A 23,783-nucleotide genomic window follows, 5' to 3' on the forward strand; every position below is an offset into this window, starting at 1 on the left:
GTGGGTTCAGATAGATGATCTGGGTTCAAATCGCAGAATCACCCTTGCTAGGCTACTCTCTGGTCCTGTAAGTCGTTCAACATGTCCCCTTGCCCATCTACACCTTGAGGCTGATGAAAAAGAGATTCTAAGGAATTAACTTGCAAACAGATCGGAAAGCATGTGGAAAATTATCATTTTGGCTATACTCCAATTTTACTTCGTTCATCTACTGTTTGCCAAGTTCGAGTCTGTCACCTTGACTACACTGATGGTGGCCCACCTCACTTCTCCCCCCAAACCCCTACTTCTTGATGATTATTCTCCACGAACAAAGAAAATGAACTCGGAAAAAGGGAGGTCCTTATAGGGTTAGAGAGAGGCCCTGGGCGTAAACTAGATGAACAAGACCAGATCCAAGTCCGAACACATCGAGCACCGGCATAGCTTGAGGAAAGGAATGTTTTGACCTGGAGCAGCCTGGAAGAACTTGGGACCGCTCCTGAGACCACCAGATCCCCCGCGTGGACGACGCCTAGCACGGGGTCCTATGAAAACTCCACAGTGGGTGGAGGGCCGGTGGCTGGCAGCCAATGGCGCCGCCCGCCTGCCTGCCGGATCCGAAACCTCCCGACGATTGACCGCCCTACCAGCCCTGCCCACAGTCTTTCTGAGGATTGGCTGCTTTCTTCTTCCTGTCCTGCCTCCGAACGGCCCGCCGATTGGCTGCGGCTTTCTGGCCAGCCCCGCCCCACTCCCTTGCGCTAGTATCAGCGCAGAGTGCCCGGCCTCGGTCTTTCTGTCCCCGGCTTGGAGGTGAGTGTCCTCAGGGAGGGTGTCCTGCGGGAGCACCGTCACGTGTCCCCTCGAGCTTTGCCCGCCCCGAGCTCAGCTGCTCCCGGCGGCCAGAACGGAGGGGTAGAGCAGCTCTCGGTGGCCCGCAGGGCGGGCGGCCGTGCCCAGCCCGGGGCCGCTCGAGACACAAAATCCCCTACGCTGTCCGGCCCGGGCGCCCTCACCACCGCCCTTTTTCTCCGCAGGCCGAGCCTCCGGAGCCAGGTCCCCAATGCCCAGTCGTGCGTCTGCCCCGGACCCAATCGCAGGTACGTCCCCTGGCATTGGTCGAAGGCAGGCCCGGGCCACGTGGCCCAGCCGGCCGAGTGTTCCCGGCCCGTGTTTGTTGAGTTACTTACGGCCTCCCGACTCGCCCTTTCCTGTGCCCTTTTAAGGTTGTCGCGGTACTTTAAGAGGCTAACACAGAAGGGTAAAGAAACTCTCCATAAAACCCATGGAGGAGACTGTACACCTCCTCCTTGGATCCTGTCTGGAGTCACAGATGAGCCAGAATTGCATCGCTTCTGGCGATTATTAAGTAGTGGCTTAGATTTTTTAAGAACTGGGCTGTTAAATTTGATCCAGAGAAAACTACAGAAGAGTACATTTACTTAACCTAGAAATGAAATTTGAGATCGGATGAAAATATACTTTTCCCACTTACCTGAAGCATTTTTTATTCACTTTTTTATAGGTTGAAAGCTACAAGAAACAAGTGAGCTGAATGCCTTGAAGTGGGTTCCAAGCGGGTAATGCCTCCAAGACGAAGTAGGCTCACACGTGCCTCTTTGGATTAGGGGTGTGGAAGCAAATTCGTTTCCACCCACTTTTGTTACTGAGATAGGTGCTGTAATCCCACTTTACAGATAAGAAGTAAAGCTGGGCTGTGGTTCGCACACCTTTAATCTCAGCACTTGGGAAGCGGAGGCAGGCAGATCACTGTGAGTTTGAGATCAACCTGGTCTACAAGAGCTAGTTCCAGGATAGCCTCCAAAGCCACAGAGAAACGCTGTGTGTGTGTGGGGGGGCACCAGATACAGAGTAAGGACTGGGCTGTGTGAGAATGTCCTTTGTAATAGATTGTACTGAAGGTTTCTCCATGCCTGGGTGCCTTGGAACTCACATTAGCCCGCCTCTGCCTCTGAGTGCTGGAATTAAGAGGACTGTGCCATCATACCTGGCTATGATATATTAGGGACTTCTATATAGCAAAGGAGGGTATTTAAATGACTTTCTAGGGCTAGGTCATTTGAATATCAACATGTGGGAGGTGGTGCTTGTAGTCCCCTGAATGCTAGGACAAGTTCTTTGCTACTGTCTAGTCATGTGCCAGCAGTCAAGATGTTAATTTGTATATTGCTGTATCACTGATTTTCCAGAATCTTAATAAAGGCTTTTCCTGAGTCAATTTCATAGTGGTCTTATTCTAAAATAATCATTTGTGTCTCCTTACTACTTGGAATAGTATGTTCTAAAATGTGGGTCCCTAGGATCAACCTTGGGCTGTCATGTCAGGCTTGGTGCCCTGTACATTGGGCTGTGGGGGCTGTTTTGTCCTTAACAAACATCACCTCTTATACATTAAATGAGAAAAAGGAAAGGGCATGGCTACTCCTAGGTATGGTGGAGAACATTTAATGTGGATAGAGGTGGAGTCAGCTGGCTGAGTCCAGAGTGAACATAACCAGAATGAGGTGGGCTATGTGGGGAGAGGGGAACCAGCTGCAGCAGCCAAGAGGCCAAAGGGTAGATACCAAAATGTCTGGATTGTATGGGAAAGACTGGGGGAAGGACAGCCCAGACCCTGGGCGGTAGAGTTCAGGGTAGTGGGTGGGGTATGTAAGCCATATCTTGTTACAGGGACCAAGGTGTCCTGGGAGCCAGGTCTGCTGCTCGGCCATTTATTTGAATGCCCAGGTTTGGAACTTAATAGTGCTAAATATTGAGCCCAAGGTCATCTGGGCAAGGGTCTGTTTGAACAGACATGGGCCATCACACCCAACTTTTACCTGATTCCAGGGATCTAACTTGTCATTAGTCTGCATGGCACTTAATCTTTTTTATTTTTCAAACAAAGTCACACTGTAGAGGAAACTGGCATCAAGGATACAAAGTTGGTTGCTAATAGATGAAGACAAGGATCAAGATACAATGTATAAAATTATCAATAGCTGTTATGATTGTATTTGAATATCAAATGTTTCTGTTTATACAATAGCTCTAATGTTTAATAAAAGCACTTCTGTGACCAAACTAGATAACTCAGCACACTTGGCTGCAATCATGTTGGCCACACCGCCAGGTGCTCAGTAGCCCTGTACCCCAGGGCAGCACAGTACAAATTTTCACTTATAGGTTATCGGTAATGCTGTTGTAAAGGCTATATCCTGTTGCCTCAATTTCTTTTTTCAAAAACTGGACAATCTGTAGATGGTCCTTTGTAGAGGAATAAGATTGGAAAACTAGGTCCTGGAGCTGAAGAGGTGGCTCAGCAGTTAAGAGCACTGGCTGCTGTTCCAGAGGTCCTGAGTTCAATTCCCAGCAACCACATGGCTCACAACCATCCATAATGAGATCTGGTGCTGTCATGCGGGCAGAACACTACATGATAAGTAAATCTTAAAAAAAAAAAAAAAAAAAGACTAGGTCCTTACCTGACAGAATCAGATGAAGGGCTTTGATTGAGGTGGAGACTATGTTGACTAGAATCCTAAGTGTGTCTCTGAGGAACCCTAAGATCTTGAGTGGATGATGCAGAAGACAGGAGTCAGGAAGCTGGAAGCAAAACATTCTGCTCTTGAATTAAACTGACTAATAAGATGAGCATAAGGCTAAAACGAGGGTTGCCAAGATTCTCCTAATCTCAGTATGAAGGTATATGCACTAGCCAGAAAATGGACAAGGAAAACACTTTAATTGAAAGGTATAATTTACAGAAATTTAACTGAAATTTAATAGGGAGAACAAATTTGCTCTCAAAATATAGACCATGTAGTTTTGCCTGTCTCAAAAGCAAACTTGGGTGATTTGATGGGTTTTGTTTGGTTGTCTTTAACACCAGTTTAAACTGGAATCCTGGGCACCTCTGAAAACATTTTTGAAAGTATAGCAAAGCAGTCTGGAGAGTTGGCTGACTATTGCAGAGGACCTGGGTTTGGTTCCCAGCACCCATGTGGAAGCTCACAACCAATTCCAGTTCTAAGGGTCTGACACTTCTGACCTCTGGGTACCAGGCAAGCTCTGATTCACATACAGTATGTATGTAGGCAAATACTCAAAATCTGTAAATTAAGAAGTATACCCAGAGCACCTCATGTAGGCTTTCATGTAATTAATGTGTTTAGGTTGCTATGTTACAAATATGAGACCACACAAATTAAGATGAGGAAGGTAACAGGTATAGACTTGTTGGTTTGAGTATGCACTTGTTGAGTCCACTTAAAATAGAAATTTAAGGTTTATATAAGTTACAATTTTTTACAAGGATTGAGGATATAAAGGAAAAAAGTGATTTAAAATTGCCCAACATTCCTTAGTCTCCTACCTCCCACTCTCTCATTTGAGAGTTTCTCTCTCTGTAGTCCTGGTTGTGCTGAAATTCTCTGTAGACCATGCTGGCCTCAAACTCAAGAGACCCAACTCTGAGTTAGATTAAAGGTATGCACCATTATGCCTGGCCCTTCTGTTTCCTGCTGATAAAACACCAAACAAGCTAGGCTGTGGTAGTGCACATCTTTAATCCCCGGTACTTGGGAGGCAGAGAGGCAGACAGAGTTTGAGGACAGCCTGGTCTATAGAGCAAGTTCCAGGACAGCTAAGGCTACACTGAGAAACCCTGTCTAAAAAAAAAAAAAAAAAAAAAAAAAAAAAGGAAGACTCCAGAAGGAATTTCTTTATTGTCAGTCTGAGTATTTCTGTCTGCCAGGATTCCTCGTTCCTTTGGAGACATTTCCATATAGAATCACATCAGTCTCTAGCTTTGTATTGGTGTTTTACAGCTTGCAGGTATCTGAGTGTTCGAGCTCACCTTGAAGATGTGAGGCCTGTGTGCTCTCAGGCTTAGTTCCTCACCCTGAGGTGAGGAGCTTGCTAGGCTCTGGATTAACAACTCCATGTACTGCATTACCATTCCCAGTTTCACAGGCTGCACAATGCACTCAAGAAGCCAATGAAAGAAGTTTAGAGATGTTCAGACATTTCCCCAAGACCAATGGAAACTGTCTGTATCCTGAATGTTATACCCAAGTTACAGGTTCTTGTTCTATTTGCTTTGGCCTCTGCAAAGTCAACAAAGGTAACAATGAGAACATCTGTCCAGAACTTTTTTGTTCGTGTGCAAGTTTTCTTTCAGAGAGTTACCTTTGCAGCTACTTTTCTCATAATTAATTGGTTGCAGGCACACCTCAGATTTCTGGCCCTCAGTCATTTTATGAACTCTGTGGGTAACTGGATGAGGTATCAGATATAACAAAGTTATCAGGTGACTTAGCCCTATCAGTGTTTTTGTTTGTTTTTTGTTTTTTGAGACTGGATTTCTCTGTGGCTTTGGAGGCTGTCCTAGAACTAGCTCTTGTAGACAGGCTGGTCTCAAACTCACAGAGATCCGCCTGCCTCTGCCTCCCAAGTGCTAGGATTAAAGGCGTACGCCACCACCGCCCAGCCCATCGGTGGTTTCTTAACCTTCCTAATGCTGTGACCCTTTCATGTAGTTCCTCATGTTGTGACCGCCAACCATAAAATTATTTTTGTTGCTACTTCATAGCTATGATTTTGCTACTGTTAAGATTTGTCATATAAATAAGATTTGTGGACCCCCAAAGGGGTCAAAACCCACAGGTTGAGAACCTATATTAGATGACCCAATCAATGCCAGCAACAGCTACTATGTGGTTAATTTCACAAGCTATTCATGAAGTATTGAGGAAAAATACAAATAACTTGCAGGGAATTGAAGGCTTAGGCACTATACCACCTCAGCCTTCCTTTTTCCACCTAAAAGGGTAAGTTTATGTTTCCCCAACTATCAGTAAATAGGAGTGATACTTGAAGTGTCGCACTATGGCAGACAGCACCACACACCTCCACACAGAATCTAACGAAAAAACTGCCCTTGGCCTGTATATTTTAGCTAGTTTGAGCCGGATGTGGTGGTTCACAACTTTAATCTTAGCACCTGGGAGGCAGAGGTAGGCAGATCTCTGAGTTCAAGGCCAGCCTGATCTACAAGGTGAGTTCCAGGACAGACAGAGCTGTTACAGGAGAAACCCTCTCTTGGAAAAAAAAGAAAACAAAAGAATGAGCTAGTTTGAAGCTAACAGTTCTTCTATGGGTACTCATGGGGAAAAAAATCAATATAGTTAATTTTCAAGTACATCACAAAGTGCATGCTGATGTCTCCAGGCTGAATAATACACTGTGTATGGCTGGGTATCTAGAATCCTGTTTTTTGGAACCCACACTGCAAATACTGCATGCATTTGGAGTTGAATGTAACACACTGAAAAAGAACATTTTGCTTAGTTTTCAGGTCAGAGTCTGTAGAGATATTTTTATTGCTTTGAGTGTTTTCTCTGCATGTAAGTGTACTCTGAGTTTGCCTGAGAGCACTGGGTCTACTGGAACTCAACAGTTGTAGGCTGCCGTGTGGCTTTTGTAACCAAAGCAGTGTTCTCTTTGGCAGCAGCAAACACAGCCTATCTCCAGCCCCCACACCTTTTTTTGTTGTTCTGTTGGGTTTTTTGTTGTTTGTTTATTTGTTTGTTTGTTTGGTTGGTTTTTGTCTGTTTCTTTCTGAGACAATTTCATGCCACCCTAGTGGGCCTGGAACTCACTATGTCACTGAGGTGACTTTGAACTTCTGATCCTCTTGCTTATCTCCCAGTCTTGGGGTCAAACTTTGGGCTTCTTGTATGCTAGGCTTGTATGCTGTCAACTGAGGCCAAGCCCTCACGGAGTATGTTTCTACAATTCATCCATAAGGTAGTAATTCTGAAGAATGAATAATGTTTTATTGTATGTATAAACAACAGATGAATATTGTTTGAATTTATGTTCATCTGTTGATGAACATTTGGACAAATTCCTCCTTTTGGCTATTGTGAACGTTAAGCTACATATTGGTGTGTTAGTATCTGTTTGAATCTTCTACATATTTACTGAGAAGTAATTGGTGGATTCCCTGATATTTCTACTTTTAATTTCTAAGGAGCCATCCAATTTTCTCCACAGCAGCTACCCCATCTTCTCACCAAGAATGCATAAGCTTTGAAACACTGTTCACGTTTTATGAACCTTCTCACTCAAGTTTTACAATATTAAGTATAAGATAATTTGAAGTTACTAAGTGAAGGAATTTGATCTACATTGACAGTCCCTTACTGGAGCGGTCGAATTACCTTTGAGGGAGGGGATTAGTGTTTGCACAGGGAAGGCACTTAAACTATAAATGTCGCCTTATCCCACTTAAGCAAAAGGAAAAAAAAAAAAAATCATGAGCTACAGAACGAGTGGGAACATCAGGAGCAATTAATTCCCGTACCCAGGGTACCAAACCCTGCCTCAGGCACTGCAGAAGGCTCCATTATGACGAAAGAGGCTCCCTTCTCACGACCGAGGTAGATGGCAGTACCTTTAAGTCCCCTAGCTGGGAGCGGTTGGTTAACCAGAGTGACTCAGAAGTAAAACAACTCCAGGATCTGACAAAAGCCCCTGGGTTCGCAGGACCAATCACTGCCAATCACCAGTGCACGTAATAGGTTAAGCCCAAACCCCAGCTCCACTCCTACTGCCTGAATCCCTGCACCGCCGAAGGACTGTACCTCTTCTGACACCGGAAGAAGAAAGTGACTGTTGGAATTCAGAGTACAGTGCAGTTCTGGTTCGTTAGACCCATTTCGCGAAGATCTGGAAGGTCTTGTCGTCTTCTTCCAACCATCGGTCTTCTGTCCTGTGTCACCCAGTCCCAAGTGGGTGGTGGTTTTACCTGTGCTTGGGGGAAGATGGGTCGCCTAGACCTTGTCAACTCATTTCTCTTGGAGCCTTCTTAGCTCTATACTTTATCTTGTTCTGTGTAGTTATACAAGGGGCATTGATCTCGTGGGCAGGAGGAATATGGCAATTACAACCAACTAAACATTAAATCATCAAAGTAGCATCCAACTATTCGCATTTTTCAAGAAAGAACTCGGAGACAGTAAGTCAAGTCCCATCGATGGTAGGGGAAGACGGGAGGGAGAGGGAAGTGGGATTGTCATGTAAAACAATCTTGTTTCTAATTCAAATAAAAAAATCTGCAAACACACACACACACACACACACACACACACACACACACACACTTAAAAAAAAAAAGACAAGTCCCATCATGTCTGCTGTTTCTCTATCCACAGTAGTCTTTCCTTCGGGTGGCACTTGCTTTACACCCAGTCTGGATTACTCCTGCAAGCAGCCTGGTAAGGCCTCTCTCCTGCGGATCCTCTACTTATCTCTCCCTAATACAAATCAGATCATGTCTCTCAAATCCGACCTGAGTCTTTCAAATGTCAAATCCTGTGATCCCTTGTCGCTTATAGGTTCTGGCAGACTCTTTTTTATTCCACTATAACAGACGACGGGTAATTTATGCATGGAAAATTAATGCAGTTTGTCGAAATTTCACAAACAAATCACTCTCAGGCATGAACATCCTGAAATATTTCCCCTCAGACACTTAACCACTCTCCTCCACCCTCGGACCGTACCCTGCCTTCTGATAGAGCTTTGTGTCTACACATGTCAACATGTATTTTGTTTCTGGTTTCTTTAACTTGCCATTGTGAGGGTCACCCATATTTTTTTGTAGTTTGTTCACGAGGATGTATGCCATTCCATTGTGTGAATGCAATAAAATATATCCAGACAAATGTTGATTGGAGTCATCTACATTTTGAAACTATTAAAACATTGCTTCTGTGGCCATGGCGATGACATCTTTTGAAGCATGATACATGCTAAGTGTATCTCTTGGTCATATGCCAGCAAGCAGAAGTCTTGCATCAAAGTTATGGCCATGTTCAGATTTACTGGATATTTTTAGTTCTCTGAAATATTTGTGTTAATTTACTCCCATCAGCAACATATAGGAGTTGAAGTTCAACATTCCCATCCACACTTTATTTTTTCCATTTTGGTGGCTGATAATTGAATTGTCTATGTTTTTAATTTGCATCTCTGTGATAATTAAGATAATTAAGAGAGCTTTCATTTTGTTTTTATTCTGAGACAATGTCCGATATAGCCCAGGCTGGACTGGAATGAATCATTTAGCTGGGGATGACTTTTTTTAAGAAAATATTTTCTTATGGGACAGAGGATGGGGGAAGGTTGTGCCATGGTGCACATGTAGAGGTCAGAGGTCAACCTCAGGGGGTTGGCTCTATCCTTCTAGCCTATGGGTTTGTGGGGATGGAATTCAGGCAAGGGTCTTTTCTGCTGAGCCAGCTACCCACATGCAGGGAGTGATCCTGGCCTTGAAGAATGGATCCTTCTCTGTACAGACATTCACTCCCATGCTGGCCCACTGAGCATCTTTTCATCTGATGATTAGCTACGAAGAAATAACTTTGCGAAGCATCTGCTAATGGTTTTTTGTGTGTGTGTGTGTGTGTGTGTGTGTGTGTGTGTGTGTGTGTGACGCACGTCCCTCCATCCCTCCCCCACAAATGTTTTGAATCTTCTTGGCATTTGACTATGAAGCATCTTGAGTATTCAACAAATTTTAAATAATTTTATAAAATTAAATCCCTTAAAACTACCATATACATTCTGTTGTTAATACTTTGTAAAACTGGCTTTATGATATTTTCAACCTTTCATCTATCCATCTTAACACTTACATTTTGTTGTGAAGCCAATTTACAGCTTTGTTTCATGCTCCTGAGTTTAGAGATGGGATATTCTTCAAAATATTTATCTATCCAGGGGCTAGAGAGATGGCTCAGCAGTTAAGAGTACCTGGTGCTCTTCCGGAGGACCCGGTTTTGGTTCATAGAACCCACACGGTGGCTCACAACCATCTGTAACTCCAGTTCCAGGGGATTCAACACCCTTTTCTGACTTCCATGTGCATCACACACGTGCTTAGTACACATATATACATGTAGGCAAAACAGTCATATCATGAAATAAACAAATTTTAAAATATCAAAATATTTAAGTTAAACCTTTTTTACAAGAAACTTAGAACACAGTTTCTTGGCAAGCAGAAGATTCGAGAATGCATGGGTTGGAGGTGTGCCATGCCAATGTGGCTCCTGCCCCAACAGTAGTAATGCTACATGTCTCAAGTAATGTGTGTGTGTGTGTGTGTGTGTGTGTGTGTGTGTGTGTGTGTGTGTGTGATTTTACAGTTCTGGATAGATAAATAAGATACCAAGTTATTTTGCATTTGTACTTTTGGAGATGAAAGTGTAACGTGGGTTTCTTTGATCAGATAGGATGAAATATGTAGCTTCAAATGCTAAAGATTCCTAATCTTGGAGTCTTATATGGCACAAAGGGCTTTGCAGATGCAGTTCAACTCAGGAGCTAAAGATGGGACAATTGTCTTGGGTCGCCTATGAGGACTGAAGAAGATCTGATGACAGGACTGAAGGGAACACAATGTAGCCACTAAAGTGGGGAGGGCACTATGGGCTGTGCTTCTGCCCTTGAAACTGAAAAAAGGGGACCCTAATCAAGAAATGCAAAGACCACAGCTCTTGAACTGGGACAGGTAAAAAATCATTGTCCCCCAGTGCCTCCAGGGAGCATGGCCCAGCTGACACCTTGATGTTGGCTCTGTGAAACTGATTTCTGATTCCTGGTCTCCAGGTTTCCAGAACTGTATAATAATTAATACATACAGACTGCTTCAAGGCACATACATGTTAGAGCAGCCATGGGAATTAATAGAGTCTATGGCAGCAGCCGCACTGGTTTGGCACACCTCAAATCAGTGAGGTTCTAGTCTTCCTCTTGCCAAGGAAGCATGTGTGTGGCAGGTCTCATGAACTCTGTGTTTTCTGGTGCAGACACACCTACATGTGTTCAACATCAGTTTATCATCTGTGAAGGACAATCATGCTAGAAAGGTTGCTATGGACATCTACTATAGTGGAACCTCAGGACTATAATCCCTGAGGGGTTCCCTTGACAATGTCATTCATTGCTTTTCATCAGTCAAGACCACACTTATTTTTCCTCACAAAATCTGATACCAAAGAGAGAGATTTCAGTTCATTCATCTTTCTCTTTGGAGAATCATCAAGTCAGAAGCAACTCACACTTCTCTTGATAACTTGTGTCACTTAAGAAATAGTGACTCAGAGATAATGGCAAGCCATTCCTCTTCCTAGCCTCCCCTCAGTGTAGAATTCAAGCAGCTGCTGCCCATTAAATCTCACTGGACATTCAAAACAAGAAATAGTGGAGGGATGTCTCAGCTTTGGTTACGTCCATGTGCGTTCCAGGCAGGTCTGCATCAAAGGTGTGAGGGTGACTGAGACACCTTTTATCTTGGCTTCAAAAGGCTCCATACACAATGGTCTTCACAGCAGAGCTCTACAGACTTCAGCTCCAGGCCCTACTTGTCTACACATGTGTGAGGGTGTAAGAGTGCTAGCAGTTTTTAGCTTCCCTTGGAAATGGTATGAGGAACTGGGAGTGGCAGCGTGCACTTTAATCTGAGCATTCAGATGGTTGAGAGAGGATGTTTGCTATGTATCTGAGGCCAGCCTGAGTTACACAATGAGTTTAAGGACAGTCTAGGATACATAGTGAGATCTTATCCCTAAAAGACGCAAGCAAACAAATATACAAACAAATTAATTTTAAAAATATAAGTAGGGACTAAAGAAAGGGTTTAACAGTTGAGATTACTGGCTGTTCTTCCAGTGGACCTGAGTTTGGTGGTCAGTACCCATGTTAGGCAGTTTACAACAACTTCTAACTATAGCTTCAGAAAATTTGATGGCTTCTTCTAGCCTTCACAGGCACCTATGCGCGCGCGTGCGTGTGTGTGTGTGTGTGTGTGTGTGTGTGTGTGTGTGTGTGTATTTTCTTGTGTTCATTTTGTTTTGTATGGTTTTTTTGTTTGGTTTTTTAAATTTATTTTTATTTTATGTACATTGGTGTTTTGCCACCAGTGTCTGGTCCCCTGGAACTGGAATTATAGATAATTGTGAGCTGCCATATGGGTGCTGGGAATTGAACCAGGTCCTCTAGAAGAGCAGTCAATACTCCTAACCACTGAGCCAACTCTCCAGCCCCATCTTGTGTTAAAATATATGTAATCCTGGCACTTTGGAAGTGGAAGAAGGAGGAGCAGAGGTTCAAGGACATTGTTGACTACCTAGGGAGTTTGAGGCTAGCCTGGGTTTCAAGAAACCCTGTCTCAAACAAATAAATATCTGGGACACAAAATGTATCTGTTTTAAAAAACCATTCATAGGCATATAATTCTGTGGCATTAAATACACATACAATGTCATGCAACCATTACCCATTTCCAGAAGGTTTTTCAACATTCCAAATAGAAAACTCTGTACCCATTAAACAAAAACTCCTCAGGTCCCCCTTAACCCAACTATTCTACTTCCTGTCCCCAAGAATTTGACTGTGTTCACACCTACAAATGGGATCATACATTTTCTCCTGGTTTGCCTTATTTCACTCAGCCAAGGTTTACCCATATTTGTGGCATGCATCAGAATTCTCTTCCTTTTTAAGGCTAGATAATATCTCCCTGTATTGTACACACCACATTTTGTCTACCCACTTATTTATTGATGGATATTGGGGTTTCCTCCTTTGGACTATTCAACAGTGTTGTGATAAATGATGTTTACTTGCGCTCATGCAACACATACTTGTTTACTGTAGGTAACACAAACCTCCAATCTGGAATTTGTATAATGTAGGCAATAGGTTGCTTTTTGTGTTTGTGTTTGTTTCCTCATTTTTCTTTGAGACATGGTCTTGCTATGTTGCACCGGCTGTCCTGGAACTCATTGTAAATTCATACGAGGCAGGCCTTGAACTCACTGAAATCTGCCTGCTTATGCCTCCCAAGTGCTGGGATTAAAGGTGTGCACCAACACACCTGGGAGGAAATAGCTTTAAGACTACTTTAAGTTACTGGTTATAAAACCTGGCCATACCTTTGAATAACCTGAATTTCAAAAGTTTCACGCCACACTCCAGACCAATTATGTCAGAGTCCTTGGAAGTGGGACTCAGGCATTAGTGTCAGTTGTAAATCTTACCAAATGATTCAAATGTGCAGCCATGTTTGAGAATTACAGTCCTAAAAAATTAATTAGTGAACACTTGTTACAGTTGAGATATAAAATGTTCCCCCCAGGCTTTTTCGCTGAATGCTTGGTCTGTAGCTGTTGGTGATATTCTAGAAAGTTCTTAATATATTAGGTGGTGAGAGCTAGATAAAGCAGGCCACTGGGGTGGGCCCCTGGGGGAACATTACTCATGGCTCTCCCTCTTTCCCTTCTCCCTCCTTCCCTTCCTGTCTCTCTCCTTCCCTTCGCTTCCCTTTCTGCTTCCTGTCAGCCAAGAGGTAAAGATGCTCTTCTGTCATGAGCTGTAGGTGCTAGAACCTTCTGTCCAAGTGCAAGGAGATCAGCCTAGATAGGACATTCTGTCCAAGTCCACGAAGCTCAGCCTAGACTGAATCCCCTGAATCTATGAGCTAAATAAGCCTTCCTCTTTAGGTCGTCCTCCTGGGTATTTTGGTCACTGGAATGCAGGAGCAACATGATCTGGTTTCACCTGATGCTCTTGTTCTCTTTACCTACACATCCATAGCATACCGATGACTCCTAGACGTTCCAATTCAATTTAGTCAAACCAAATTCACTTTCACACTTTTAAGACCCTGCAGCCAAAGTTACTTGATGTCCATAATTTAAGATCAGAAAGGTTGATCTGGTAGTACATGCCTGTCATCCCAGCACTGGGGAGGCTGAGGCAGGAAGGTCATGAGTCCAAGATCAGCCTGGGATACACAGTAACACAATGTCTGGCAAAACCGACAACAAAGAAGAACCAAGTAGCAAGTCTCTGAGCAGCCTGTTTCTCATGATGATGGAGATAGTGGTGCTACCAGAGGGGTGATGGATCCTGTATGTTGAAATGTGTGGAACAAATTTCAGTAAAGAGACTCTAGACATGTTCACTTCAGGACTAAAAAAGCTAATTCAAACACAACTAGTATTTACTACTGCTTTTGAATATGTCAAGTATTCAGGACAGTTTCTGACATACAGCAAATGCCATTTCAGTGCTAGCTTTTAGATTCATTAATGGGAGTCACTGAGAGGGAATTGCAGGTGTGGGGTATTGCTTCATGGCTTTTGTCTAAGGTCTAGTGTGAATATATGAAGAGCGTGTTCTTCAGCATGCTGAGACTGTTGCACAAAAGATGAAGGGAGAGAGAGAGACATTGAATGGCTGGTTACATACAAAATTCTGAAGCCCAAGACTGAGTATTTTATATGCCTTTTTAGCTTATAATTACATGAATGCATATAAAATTGGTGTGTTACTACAATGACTGCTAAATATAAAATATAGAGAAGATGTTTATAAAAATTCACAAGGAGGGGTGGGATATACAGTTTAGCTAGAGGCTTGCATAGTGTACAGTAGGTCCTCAGTCTTCACTATAGTACCATGGAGGAAAAATATACTCACATAAAAATAAGTGAATTTAAATATAAAAGAATATGTGAAAAGGCATGGCTATTAGTAATTTTTAGAGTCAATTATGCAGCAATTAGAGAATTTCAGTGGTTTCATAAAATTTTACTACAGTGAATTAAAAGACAGAAACACACACTGTTGTATTTCTCCAACCTTTAAAAGAGAGTAAAACAAAGCTTAAATTAGTGGAAATTACTAGGGAATGATTACTTTGAGGTTGTTTGCTTGCTTGTCTGTCTTGAGTCAGTTTCCTGGCTGGCCTGGAACTCACAGGGATCTGACTGTCCCTGCCTCGAGTTATCGGATTAAAGGTGTGTGCCACATGCCTAGCTGAAACAATATTTATAACACAATTGGAAGAAAGTAATTTTCTATCCACATTGAGGAATCTAATAGAAAGATATTGGAGGACCTTATGATTTTAATTATCTGTAAATGAAAACAAAATAACCAAGAAGGACATAGGAGGAGTGTCAAGGTGGCTCAGCTGAAGGCACTCGCCTTTCTACCTGAAGACCTGAGTTCGATCCCCAGTACTCACATGGTAAAAGGAGAATATTGACTCCATCATTCGTCCTCTGATCGATCTCACCACATGGACAAACATACACACAAATAAATGTAATTAAAAACAACTCTTAAAGAGCACATGATGTTTTAAAAAGCAAGATAAGGTCTAGGAGGTGATTTAGGTTCAGGGCACTTGCCACACTCATGTGAGGACCTGAGTTCTATTCCCCACCACCTCAAACCAGGAATAGCTATATGATTCCATAACCCCAGTGCTGGGAGGGGAGTGGGAACCGAAGGACACTGGGGCTTGCTGGTGGCCAGCCTCACCAAATTACAACACCAAATGATCAGTGCCGGGGTGCAGTGAGAGCCTCCTGTTTCAAGTTACTAAGAGCAGGGCATCTGAAAACTTCCTCTTACATTCACCACACCTCACACCACACACACACACACACACACACACACACACACACACACACACACACGGGCAAGCACATTGACCAAATCAAATCAAATCAAAACCCAAAACACCCCCTCCAAAATAAACAAACAACCAACCCCTCCCCCAAATATTCTGGCAGAGTCTCCAAACTTCCTAACCTGCTCCCCACCCCGTTCTAACCAGGCCTCTGCCCACTCTCTTGCTTACCTGAAAGCCCATCCTCTGCCCACTCTATAAGCGATGAATTACCAATACATAACCAGATAAGATTAGGGTATTTTTATTAGGGGTATGCCCCACTTACAGAGCACCTAGCCAGCTGGCAGGAAACATAGCAAGCTGACGATGCAGGGAAAAAGAAGGGCTACCGACTCTTAAACCTCTGCCATGTCACCCTGACCACGCCCTTATGGGCGTGGCTGGGTACACCTGTAGCCAGCCCCTAGGAGGTGTGGTTACAGTGTCCCCCTACACCGCTCTCTTGCTTACTTGAAAGCCCATCTTCCAGCCTGGTATGGTGAGATCCTTTTAGAGATCTTAATAAGACTGTGACAACTCTCATCATGTCACACTCCAAATTACCATCGCATCCCACTTAAATAAAATCCAAATCCCTAGGCAGGTCGATGAGGCCCCCATATGACCACTTACCTCCCCAGAGCCAGCATCACACTTTGGGCCTGCTGGTTCCTCCACCCGCAATAGTCATCCTCAACCCATTTCACAAGACCGGATCCTTTTTTTACTTTAGATCTCAGCTTAAATGGTTCTTTCTTGTAGAAGCCATATTCAAGCTTCTTATTTAAATAAGAAAAAGATACTCAGTATTCTTCTGTATGGCAGCCACCGACACTTGATATTCAGTACACATTCTCAGAACCCAAGGAGACAAGGTTCTATTATTATTATAGTCATCTTTAACAAGTTACCTGAATCCCAAGAATTAGGTGAAAACTCCAGCAGGCAGCAAGAAAGTGTTCTAACAGAGCTGTCACTGGATTTTCTGTCCTGCCGTCTGCAAGGAAGCTTGTTAGTGACCCCAATCACATGATCTGCTGATTTTCACTCTAATGCATTACAAGGTGCTATTTCTTTGAGAATCATCTCTTCTTGACAGACTAAAAGACGGCGTTTTGTCTGCTGTCTATGTCTAAGACCTAGAATATGTGTAGCATACGCTAAGGACTCTGTGAATGCTTTGGTTCTATTCCGACGGTCAGTGGATTGGTTGGGGTCCACCCACACCAGAGGGAAACCTGCTTTAATTCTATGTGTTGTCAACAGATTTAAATGTTAGTCTCAGCTAAAAACTGTCCTTATAGGAACAATCACAATGCTTGAACCATTTCCTCGGTACCCCCAAATCCAGCCAAATGGACACATAAAAAACCATCAGTGTGACTTGGGTAGGCAACTGGAAGAGTGGTCAACTGGGCAGAATGGTGCTGTAGGTTCATCTAAGAACTTTATAGGGGACTGGATGACTCAGTGTTTAAGAATACTTTCTCCTCTTGCAGGGAACCTGAGTTCACGTCCCAGCTCCTATGTCAGGTGGCTACCTTTAACTTCAGCCCAGGATATCTGAAACACCATCCTGGCCTTTGTGGGAACCCACAAATATGCAGCATGCAGATACATATACATAAATAAAAATAAATCTGGAAAAAATCTTAGTAATATTATTGGCAAGATGGTGGCCATGGAAATTTTGATGAGCAATTCCATTGACAGACGCTTTGATGAAGATGTTGAAGGTGAATAGGAGGTAAGGATACTGATACATGCAAGGGTGCTTCATGGAAAGAGGGGTGACAGTGTGGATACTGGCTGGGGTAGGTTGAAGGGAAACAGATAAACTAATTGCTTCTATTCCCCATGAAGCATGAGGCAGCTCATCTGATGAGAACATAGAGCGCGGGGGGGGGGGTCTAAGAATATTCCAAGAAAAAACATGAAGCATGACAATGATTTGGGGGTTTTGTTTGTTTGCTTCTTTTGAGATTTTGAGACTGGGTCTCACGGAGCCCATGCTGGCCTCAAATTTGCTTTATAACTAGGGATCATACTCCTGATCCTTTTGTACCCCTGATCCTTTGGCCTCCACTTTGCAAGTGCTGAGTTTATAGATATATGACACCATGCATGACTATGACCATGATTTTGCAGAGCACACACTGGAATTGTGAGACAGACAGGAGAAATCTATCTTGGATTTATGGTCCTGAACTTGAAAAGGAGCCTGATTACACATTTAGGCATGAAATTCCAGCCATGCTCAGGTGCAGGTCAGGTGTAGATAGCTGCTGAAGAACAACCAGAGCTGCCCTTGGCCAGGTAAATACGAGGGGGGGTGGGGGATGAGGGATGGGGTGGGGTATAGGAATAATTAGCAATATATATTTTTATAAGAATAAGTTCAGCTTCTTTGGATATCCTTGTAGAGACTCTTCACTGGGAAGACAAACAGGGAAGAGACTTGTCTATTATTAGGAAGACATGAGAGGGTAGAATATTTCCTTAAGATGCATTCTCAAGGCTGGGTAGTGGTGGCGCGCCTTTAATCCCAGCACTTGAGAGGCAGAGGCAGTCTGGTCAACAGAGCAAGTTCCAGGACAGGCTCCAAAGCTACAGAGAAACCCTGACTCAAAAAACCAAAAAGAAAAAAAAATGCATTCTCAATAAAATTCCCAGACAAAGAGAGGTTTTAAATGTCCTATTTCACATGGAATAATTAATGTGATCTCGCTTGGCATTTGGTTGGGAAGACACAGAATGTCACCTCCAGTTTCCCGAGACAATTACTTTAGTATGCATTTCTTCAGTTGCAACAATGTATACCACATTGTTTTTGTCAGCTGGAGCATTTCCTTTTACTTTCCAGACCTCAAGGTATTGATAGTAAATCAGGAGTTAGAGTTGTTACCAGGGAACAATGAAACTGCTCTCTCTGACACTTGGTTAAGAGTGCTACATTCGAACTGAACTGGAATACAGTTGCAGAGAATGAGTGATGGGCAAAGGGATCCAGACCAGGCTGGTGAAACCCACAGAAACAGCTGACCTGAACAATGGAGAGCTCTTGGTGCCCAGACTGATAGCTGGGATACCAGCATGGACTGATCCAGACCCAGGACCCAGGGTTTCAGTGAGGAGACCTCAGAAATCTACGGGACCTCCTGTAGTAGTTCAGGACTTATCCCTAGCATAGGTGTGGACTTTGGGAGCCCATTCCACCTACAGGGATACTCCCTGAGCCAAGACACACGGAGGTGGGCCTAGGCTCTATCCCAAAGGATATGATAGACTCTGATGACCCCCTATGGAAGGCCTCACCCTCCCCTGGGGAGCAGAAAGGATATGTGATAGGTAGGGTACTAGTTGTTTGTGTGTGTGTGTTGGGGGGGGGTAGGGGCGGAGGGGAGGGAGTGGGAACTGGGATTGACATGTAAAACAATCTTGTTTCTAATTCAAATTTAAAAAAAAATTCAAAAAGAGTGCTACATTCAAGTATTATTTTATAAAGTTGAAAGGAAGTAACCAGAAAAGTCAAAATTACCTATTCTCCAGGAGTCCATGTGTGTAGCATGGCTCAATGATTAAAAGGAAAAAGAAAAAAGAAAAAGAAAAAGAAAACAAAGCACTAGCTGCTCTTCCAGAATGCCCAGTTTTTTTTTGTTTTGTTTTGTTTTGTTTTTTGTTTTTGTTTTTGTTTTTTTTGTTTTTGGTTTTGGTTTTTGGTTTTTCGAGACAGGGTTTCTTTGTGTAGCTTTGGAGACTATCCTGGCAGTTGCTCTGGAGACCAGGCTGGCCTCAAACTCAGAGATCTGCCTGCCTCTGCCTCCCGAGTGCTGAGATTACAGGCATGAGCCACCAATGCCCGCCTGAGGGCCCAGGTTTAATACCTAGCTCTCACATAGCAGCCACTGACTGTAACCTCAGTCTCAATGGATTTGGCACCCTCTTCTGGTCGTCCTGGGCACTGAGCACACACATTGCACACAGACGTACATGCAGGCAAAACTAAGAGGAAACTATCTCAAAGCGAATAGTTTTTGTTTTTTTTTTGCTTCTACTTTGTACCTAGATCATCTGAATTCCAATAATAATGAATCCACTTTAAAAGAAGTGACTATGTATGCACGTCTATAAATCTGGGAGCAGACTTGACTCTTACTTGTTTGTGGTGTTAGGCATAGATCCAAACATGTAAGTTCTGCTCCAGCTCTCATCTTACTTTTTGAAGACAAAAGTTTCACCAAATTGCACAGGCTGCCCTTGAGCTGATTCTTTACAGGCAGCCTTTGAACTCGGCATTCTCCTGACTTGCCTTCTCAAACAGCAAAAATTACTGGCTGCCGCTGCCACAAAAGGGTTTCATCCCTTGATCTAACTTTTGTTTTTGTCTTCTGAGACCCAGTCTCACACTGTAGACCAGATGGGCCTAGAATTCATAACAATCCTCCCTCAGTAGCCTTAACTTTTGAGAACAATGCTTAAAGTACATACTGTTAAGCTGATGAGAAAGACAAATTCTGTATTGGAGATGGGAATTCATTTCTCATAGGAACAAGGCTTAGCAATCTGCACCTCATAGAATTCTAAGCACAGCTGAATTGAAGTTAATAAATTTCAAGTGATAGGAAGCAGGGCTGACAGTCACAGAAATGAAGCTACAAACAATGAAGGAATGAGATGAGAATGAAAGTTACTGTGCTGACTTGAGCATTGGGGAAATCAATATGAACGTCCTAACTTAAATCATTCTAGATACATAGTATTTGTGTATACAAGGACTAATAGATGCACATCTGAGGCCTAGCTATGTCCCCGAGGGAGGCAATGCGTGGATGCACAGATATCCAACTAGTGCAAATACTGAGTACATCTCATGCCCAGATCTTAGTTTTTAAAACCATTTTTTAAGGGTAAGAACCATGCTTTCCTTGGGAGTGAGGTGATGGGCAGGAAGAATACAAGATGAGCCTGGGAGTACTAGAAAGTGTGTGCTGAACTCCAAAAACAAATTCAAGAAGGTCAAAGGCATAAGCACCAAGGAATAAACTTTAAATTTGGAAAACACACACATGTGCTTATGTGTGTGCATGCGCGCGGGGGCGCGCGCGCGTGTGCACACACACACACACACACACACACACACACTTCCATGATTAACTGATTAACATAGCTTTCCTATTTGGATGGAAGCAGAAGCTAAAGTCCCTGTGACTGTGCGCTGGCTAACACACTTGTCAAACAGCTCACCTTGAGTTTCTTCTGAAGCAGAGGTATTAAAAGAGCCCCTGCCCACCATGAAAGCTGAGTGCTGGGACTGGAGAGACAGCTCAGTGGTCTAGAGCACCAGCTGCTCTTGCAGAGGACCTGGGTTTTGTTCCTGGCACCCACAGGGTGGCTCACAAGGGTCTGTCTGTCACTCCAGTTCCAGGAATCCAGTGGCTTCTTCTGACCTCTGTGGACACTGCATGCCCATGGAGCACTTAAATACATAGAAATAGGATCTCTTTTTTATAAGTTAAAATGTTTTCAAAAGTTGAGATTTTTGTTTTGTTTTTTTCGAGATAGGGGTTCTCTGTGGCAAAAGTTGAGTTTTAAAATTTAAAAGTGATTTTATGCCATCTTTAGTGATTCTGGAACTATTCCCACAACTGGCAGGCAAAGCCATACAAACGGAAGAAACAAGAGACCCAGCACCCTGAGGCTTCCTCTGTCTAAAAAATACCTGGGATACTTGATGAGCAGTTCCCATTTCCTTCCCAGTAGACATTTTTTACCATTCCAATGACAGCATCCCCATTTCAGGGCTCTTCTCTTTCTGAGTTTAGACTTTGACATTGTGACATTGCTTAAATCCATACCATTAGCACCAGGCACTACAAGTTGCATCTTTGTTTAATGGTTCTTAATATATGAGATTGACGGTGCTATACCTGGCATGCTATATCCTTCAGACACAGCTCTTGTTCTTTAATGCTCTATCTGACTGCAAGAGAACATTCTACAAGAAACATTTAAAATCCAGGTCAAGCTAAGAGTGGTGTGTGTGTGTGTGTGTGTGTGTGTGATGCAAGTCTTCAGAGGGAAGAACTGATAAGGCCTGTCTATGCCACTCAGTCCCTTGGGGATCCCTAGTTCTCAGTCTCCTCGATTTCAGGACATTCCCTGCAGAGGGTTGTGACAGCTGAATCTGCAAAAAGGTCTGTACTATGCATCAAAGGGCAGTTTAGATGAGGTTTGTCCTTGCAGCTGCTGTTTGCTCAGATGTTCCGACTCAGTAGTTTTTAGTCCATCCTGATGGGCTGTCAAGCCCTTCCCTGGTCCACTGGAAAACTGACATGAAGTTTCACTGGCAACAGCTGGCTCGATTACTGCAGACAAGACTTAGGTGAGAGGTCAGGAGTTAGAGCTCCAGGGAAGGTAAGAACACAGATTAGAACAAGGTTGAAAAAAAGCTCACAAGATCAAAGAGAACCGTACAGGCCCATGTTCCACTAAAGTAGGCTCTCACTCCTGGAAGCAGGTCAGTCCAATTAAACAACAGCACAGCCTTTATTTGATGTTGGGCATTGACCTGTTCATGTCTCCACTGTAGATCAGACGTTACTTTTTATGTACATAGAGGCAGTGCCGCTTGCCAACAGCTGCATAAGCGCTTCCCAGTTGTCTGCTCCATGTGTAGAGGACGCCGTCTGGGAGTTTAGAAGTGGCACTGCATAATGGCAGGGAGTGTTGTCCCAGGGAAATATTCAGGTCAGCCTTCTCAAACTTGGAGAAAGGGTCCACATTGCTCAATGAGTTTGTGGTATGTGGGTAGATTGTGAGTCATCGGCTGCATCTAAGTGGTCCCCAATGCCACAGCAGGCTCCAAGATGTGCATGTAGCAATCTGCTTCACAGCTAAGGTGGGCTATGCCTTTGCGGTCATCATCAGGTGTTGGAGCCTGTTCCAATGAGTCAGGTTGGTTACCTGAGGGGGGGGGCATGATGATTGAGAAAAGACAGATAAAAGAAACAGAGACAGAAACACCTTTCAGCAAACGGGACAGCCCCCAAGTTTAATTTAGACCCTGCTTATATATAGACTAGAGGCAAAGCAGAACAAAGAGAAGCATAGTCAGTTAACCAGCTCCCTTCACTGTCCTTGAATCAAGCAGCAGTCAGGCTCCATATCTATTATGTGAGTCCTACTAGCAGCAAGCAGCTTCATTCCTATCTCTATGTGCCTTTCTGCTGGCATCAGAAATTGGTTAGTTAGATAATATGCTCTTTCCCATGGGCTCATCAGAACTTTATCACAGCTCTCAAGGAGACTGAAACAAAGCAAGCTTGAACACTAATGACCTGTAAGTCAGAATAGACTCCAGATGGAAGCTGAGTCACTTGTGGGCTCCCACAACCAGGGTGTCCCCCTGACAAGACTGATATGCTCGTGGGTTAGTAAAAGGCATGGATAAACTACTCTGGAGTATTTATTACACACACACACACACACACACACACACATACACACACACACACACACACACACATACACACACACACACACACATATATATATATATATATATATATATATATATATATAGAGAGAGAGAGAGAGAGAGAGAGAGAGAAAGCCTATCAGCTGTGATTCAGTGGCACATTACCTTGGATTGGACAGTGAGCACCCACACCACCAGTGTCTCTATGTGGAAAAAGCACATACAAGGAGACATGGGGAGTGCAGACTCACCTGAAGCCCCTACTGGCTATTCATGCTCATCAGAACTCACTGTTCTCACTTCTGGGAAAACTCAGGAGCATGGTGTGCCATGTCCCTTATTTAGCAGTGCAGTGTGCCAGATAGGCATTTCCCCCCTACAGGGATAGCTGCTAGGAAGGTGACAGATAGCCAAGTCTACATTATCTTGATCATTTGAGATCTTTATATAACTTTTCATACATAAATTACAAAGGCCATTTTCAGACCAAGTCAGAGCGGTACCTGTGACACACAGGTTGGAATTGGATGCCTCTGTGACCTTTATTATTAGTTATGTTGGACCTTACATGTGACTATTTTCCATGTGCCTCTGTTGGGTTCTAAGACCAAAAATAGGCAAAATATATGGTAAAGATGGCTGTCCTGGTTTGCTGCTACTGTGATAAAGAACATGACCAAAAGCTACGTGGGGAGAAAAAGGTTAATTTGGCTTACACATCCTTATCACAGTCCATCACTGCACTATCAAGGGCAGGTATCTGTAGAGGCAAGAACAGAAACAGAG

General features: G+C 43.5%; 1 protein-coding gene and 1 non-coding gene across 2 annotated transcripts; both read left to right on the forward strand.

Moving 5' to 3' along the window:
- The first annotated feature begins 514 nt into the window (after positions 1-514).
- LOC103159937 lies at positions 515-2,221 on the forward strand. Its single transcript, XM_035452244.1, has 3 exons — positions 515-795; positions 1,020-1,082; positions 1,508-2,221. Exons 1-3 carry the CDS (start codon positions 530-532, stop codon positions 1,530-1,532), a joined length of 354 nt encoding a protein of 117 aa, XP_035308135.1. The 5' UTR covers positions 515-529; the 3' UTR covers positions 1,533-2,221.
- Positions 1,196-1,317, forward strand: LOC113831088. Its single transcript, XR_003480236.1, has one exon. It is a non-coding gene; the product is annotated as a small nucleolar RNA SNORA26 (small nucleolar RNA).
- Positions 2,222-23,783: the final 21,562 nt, after the last annotated feature.

The sequence above is a fragment of the Cricetulus griseus genome (assembly GCF_003668045.3).
Source record: "Cricetulus griseus strain 17A/GY chromosome 1 unlocalized genomic scaffold, alternate assembly CriGri-PICRH-1.0 chr1_1, whole genome shotgun sequence".
In the NCBI taxonomy this organism is placed as follows: domain Eukaryota; kingdom Metazoa; phylum Chordata; class Mammalia; order Rodentia; family Cricetidae; genus Cricetulus; species Cricetulus griseus.

Excerpts from the sequence above, each read along its gene's own strand:
- LOC103159937 (XM_035452244.1), top strand. The coding sequence starts at position 530 with ATGAAAACTCCACAGTGGGTGGAGGGCCGGTGGCTGGCAGCCAATGGC. Across the intron at positions 796-1,019 it reads TTTCTGTCCCCGGCTTGGAG|GCCGAGCCTCCGGAGCCAGG; the intron begins GTGAGTGTCCTC and ends TTTTCTCCGCAG. Across the intron at positions 1,083-1,507 it reads TGCCCCGGACCCAATCGCAG|GTTGAAAGCTACAAGAAACA; the intron begins GTACGTCCCCTG and ends ACTTTTTTATAG.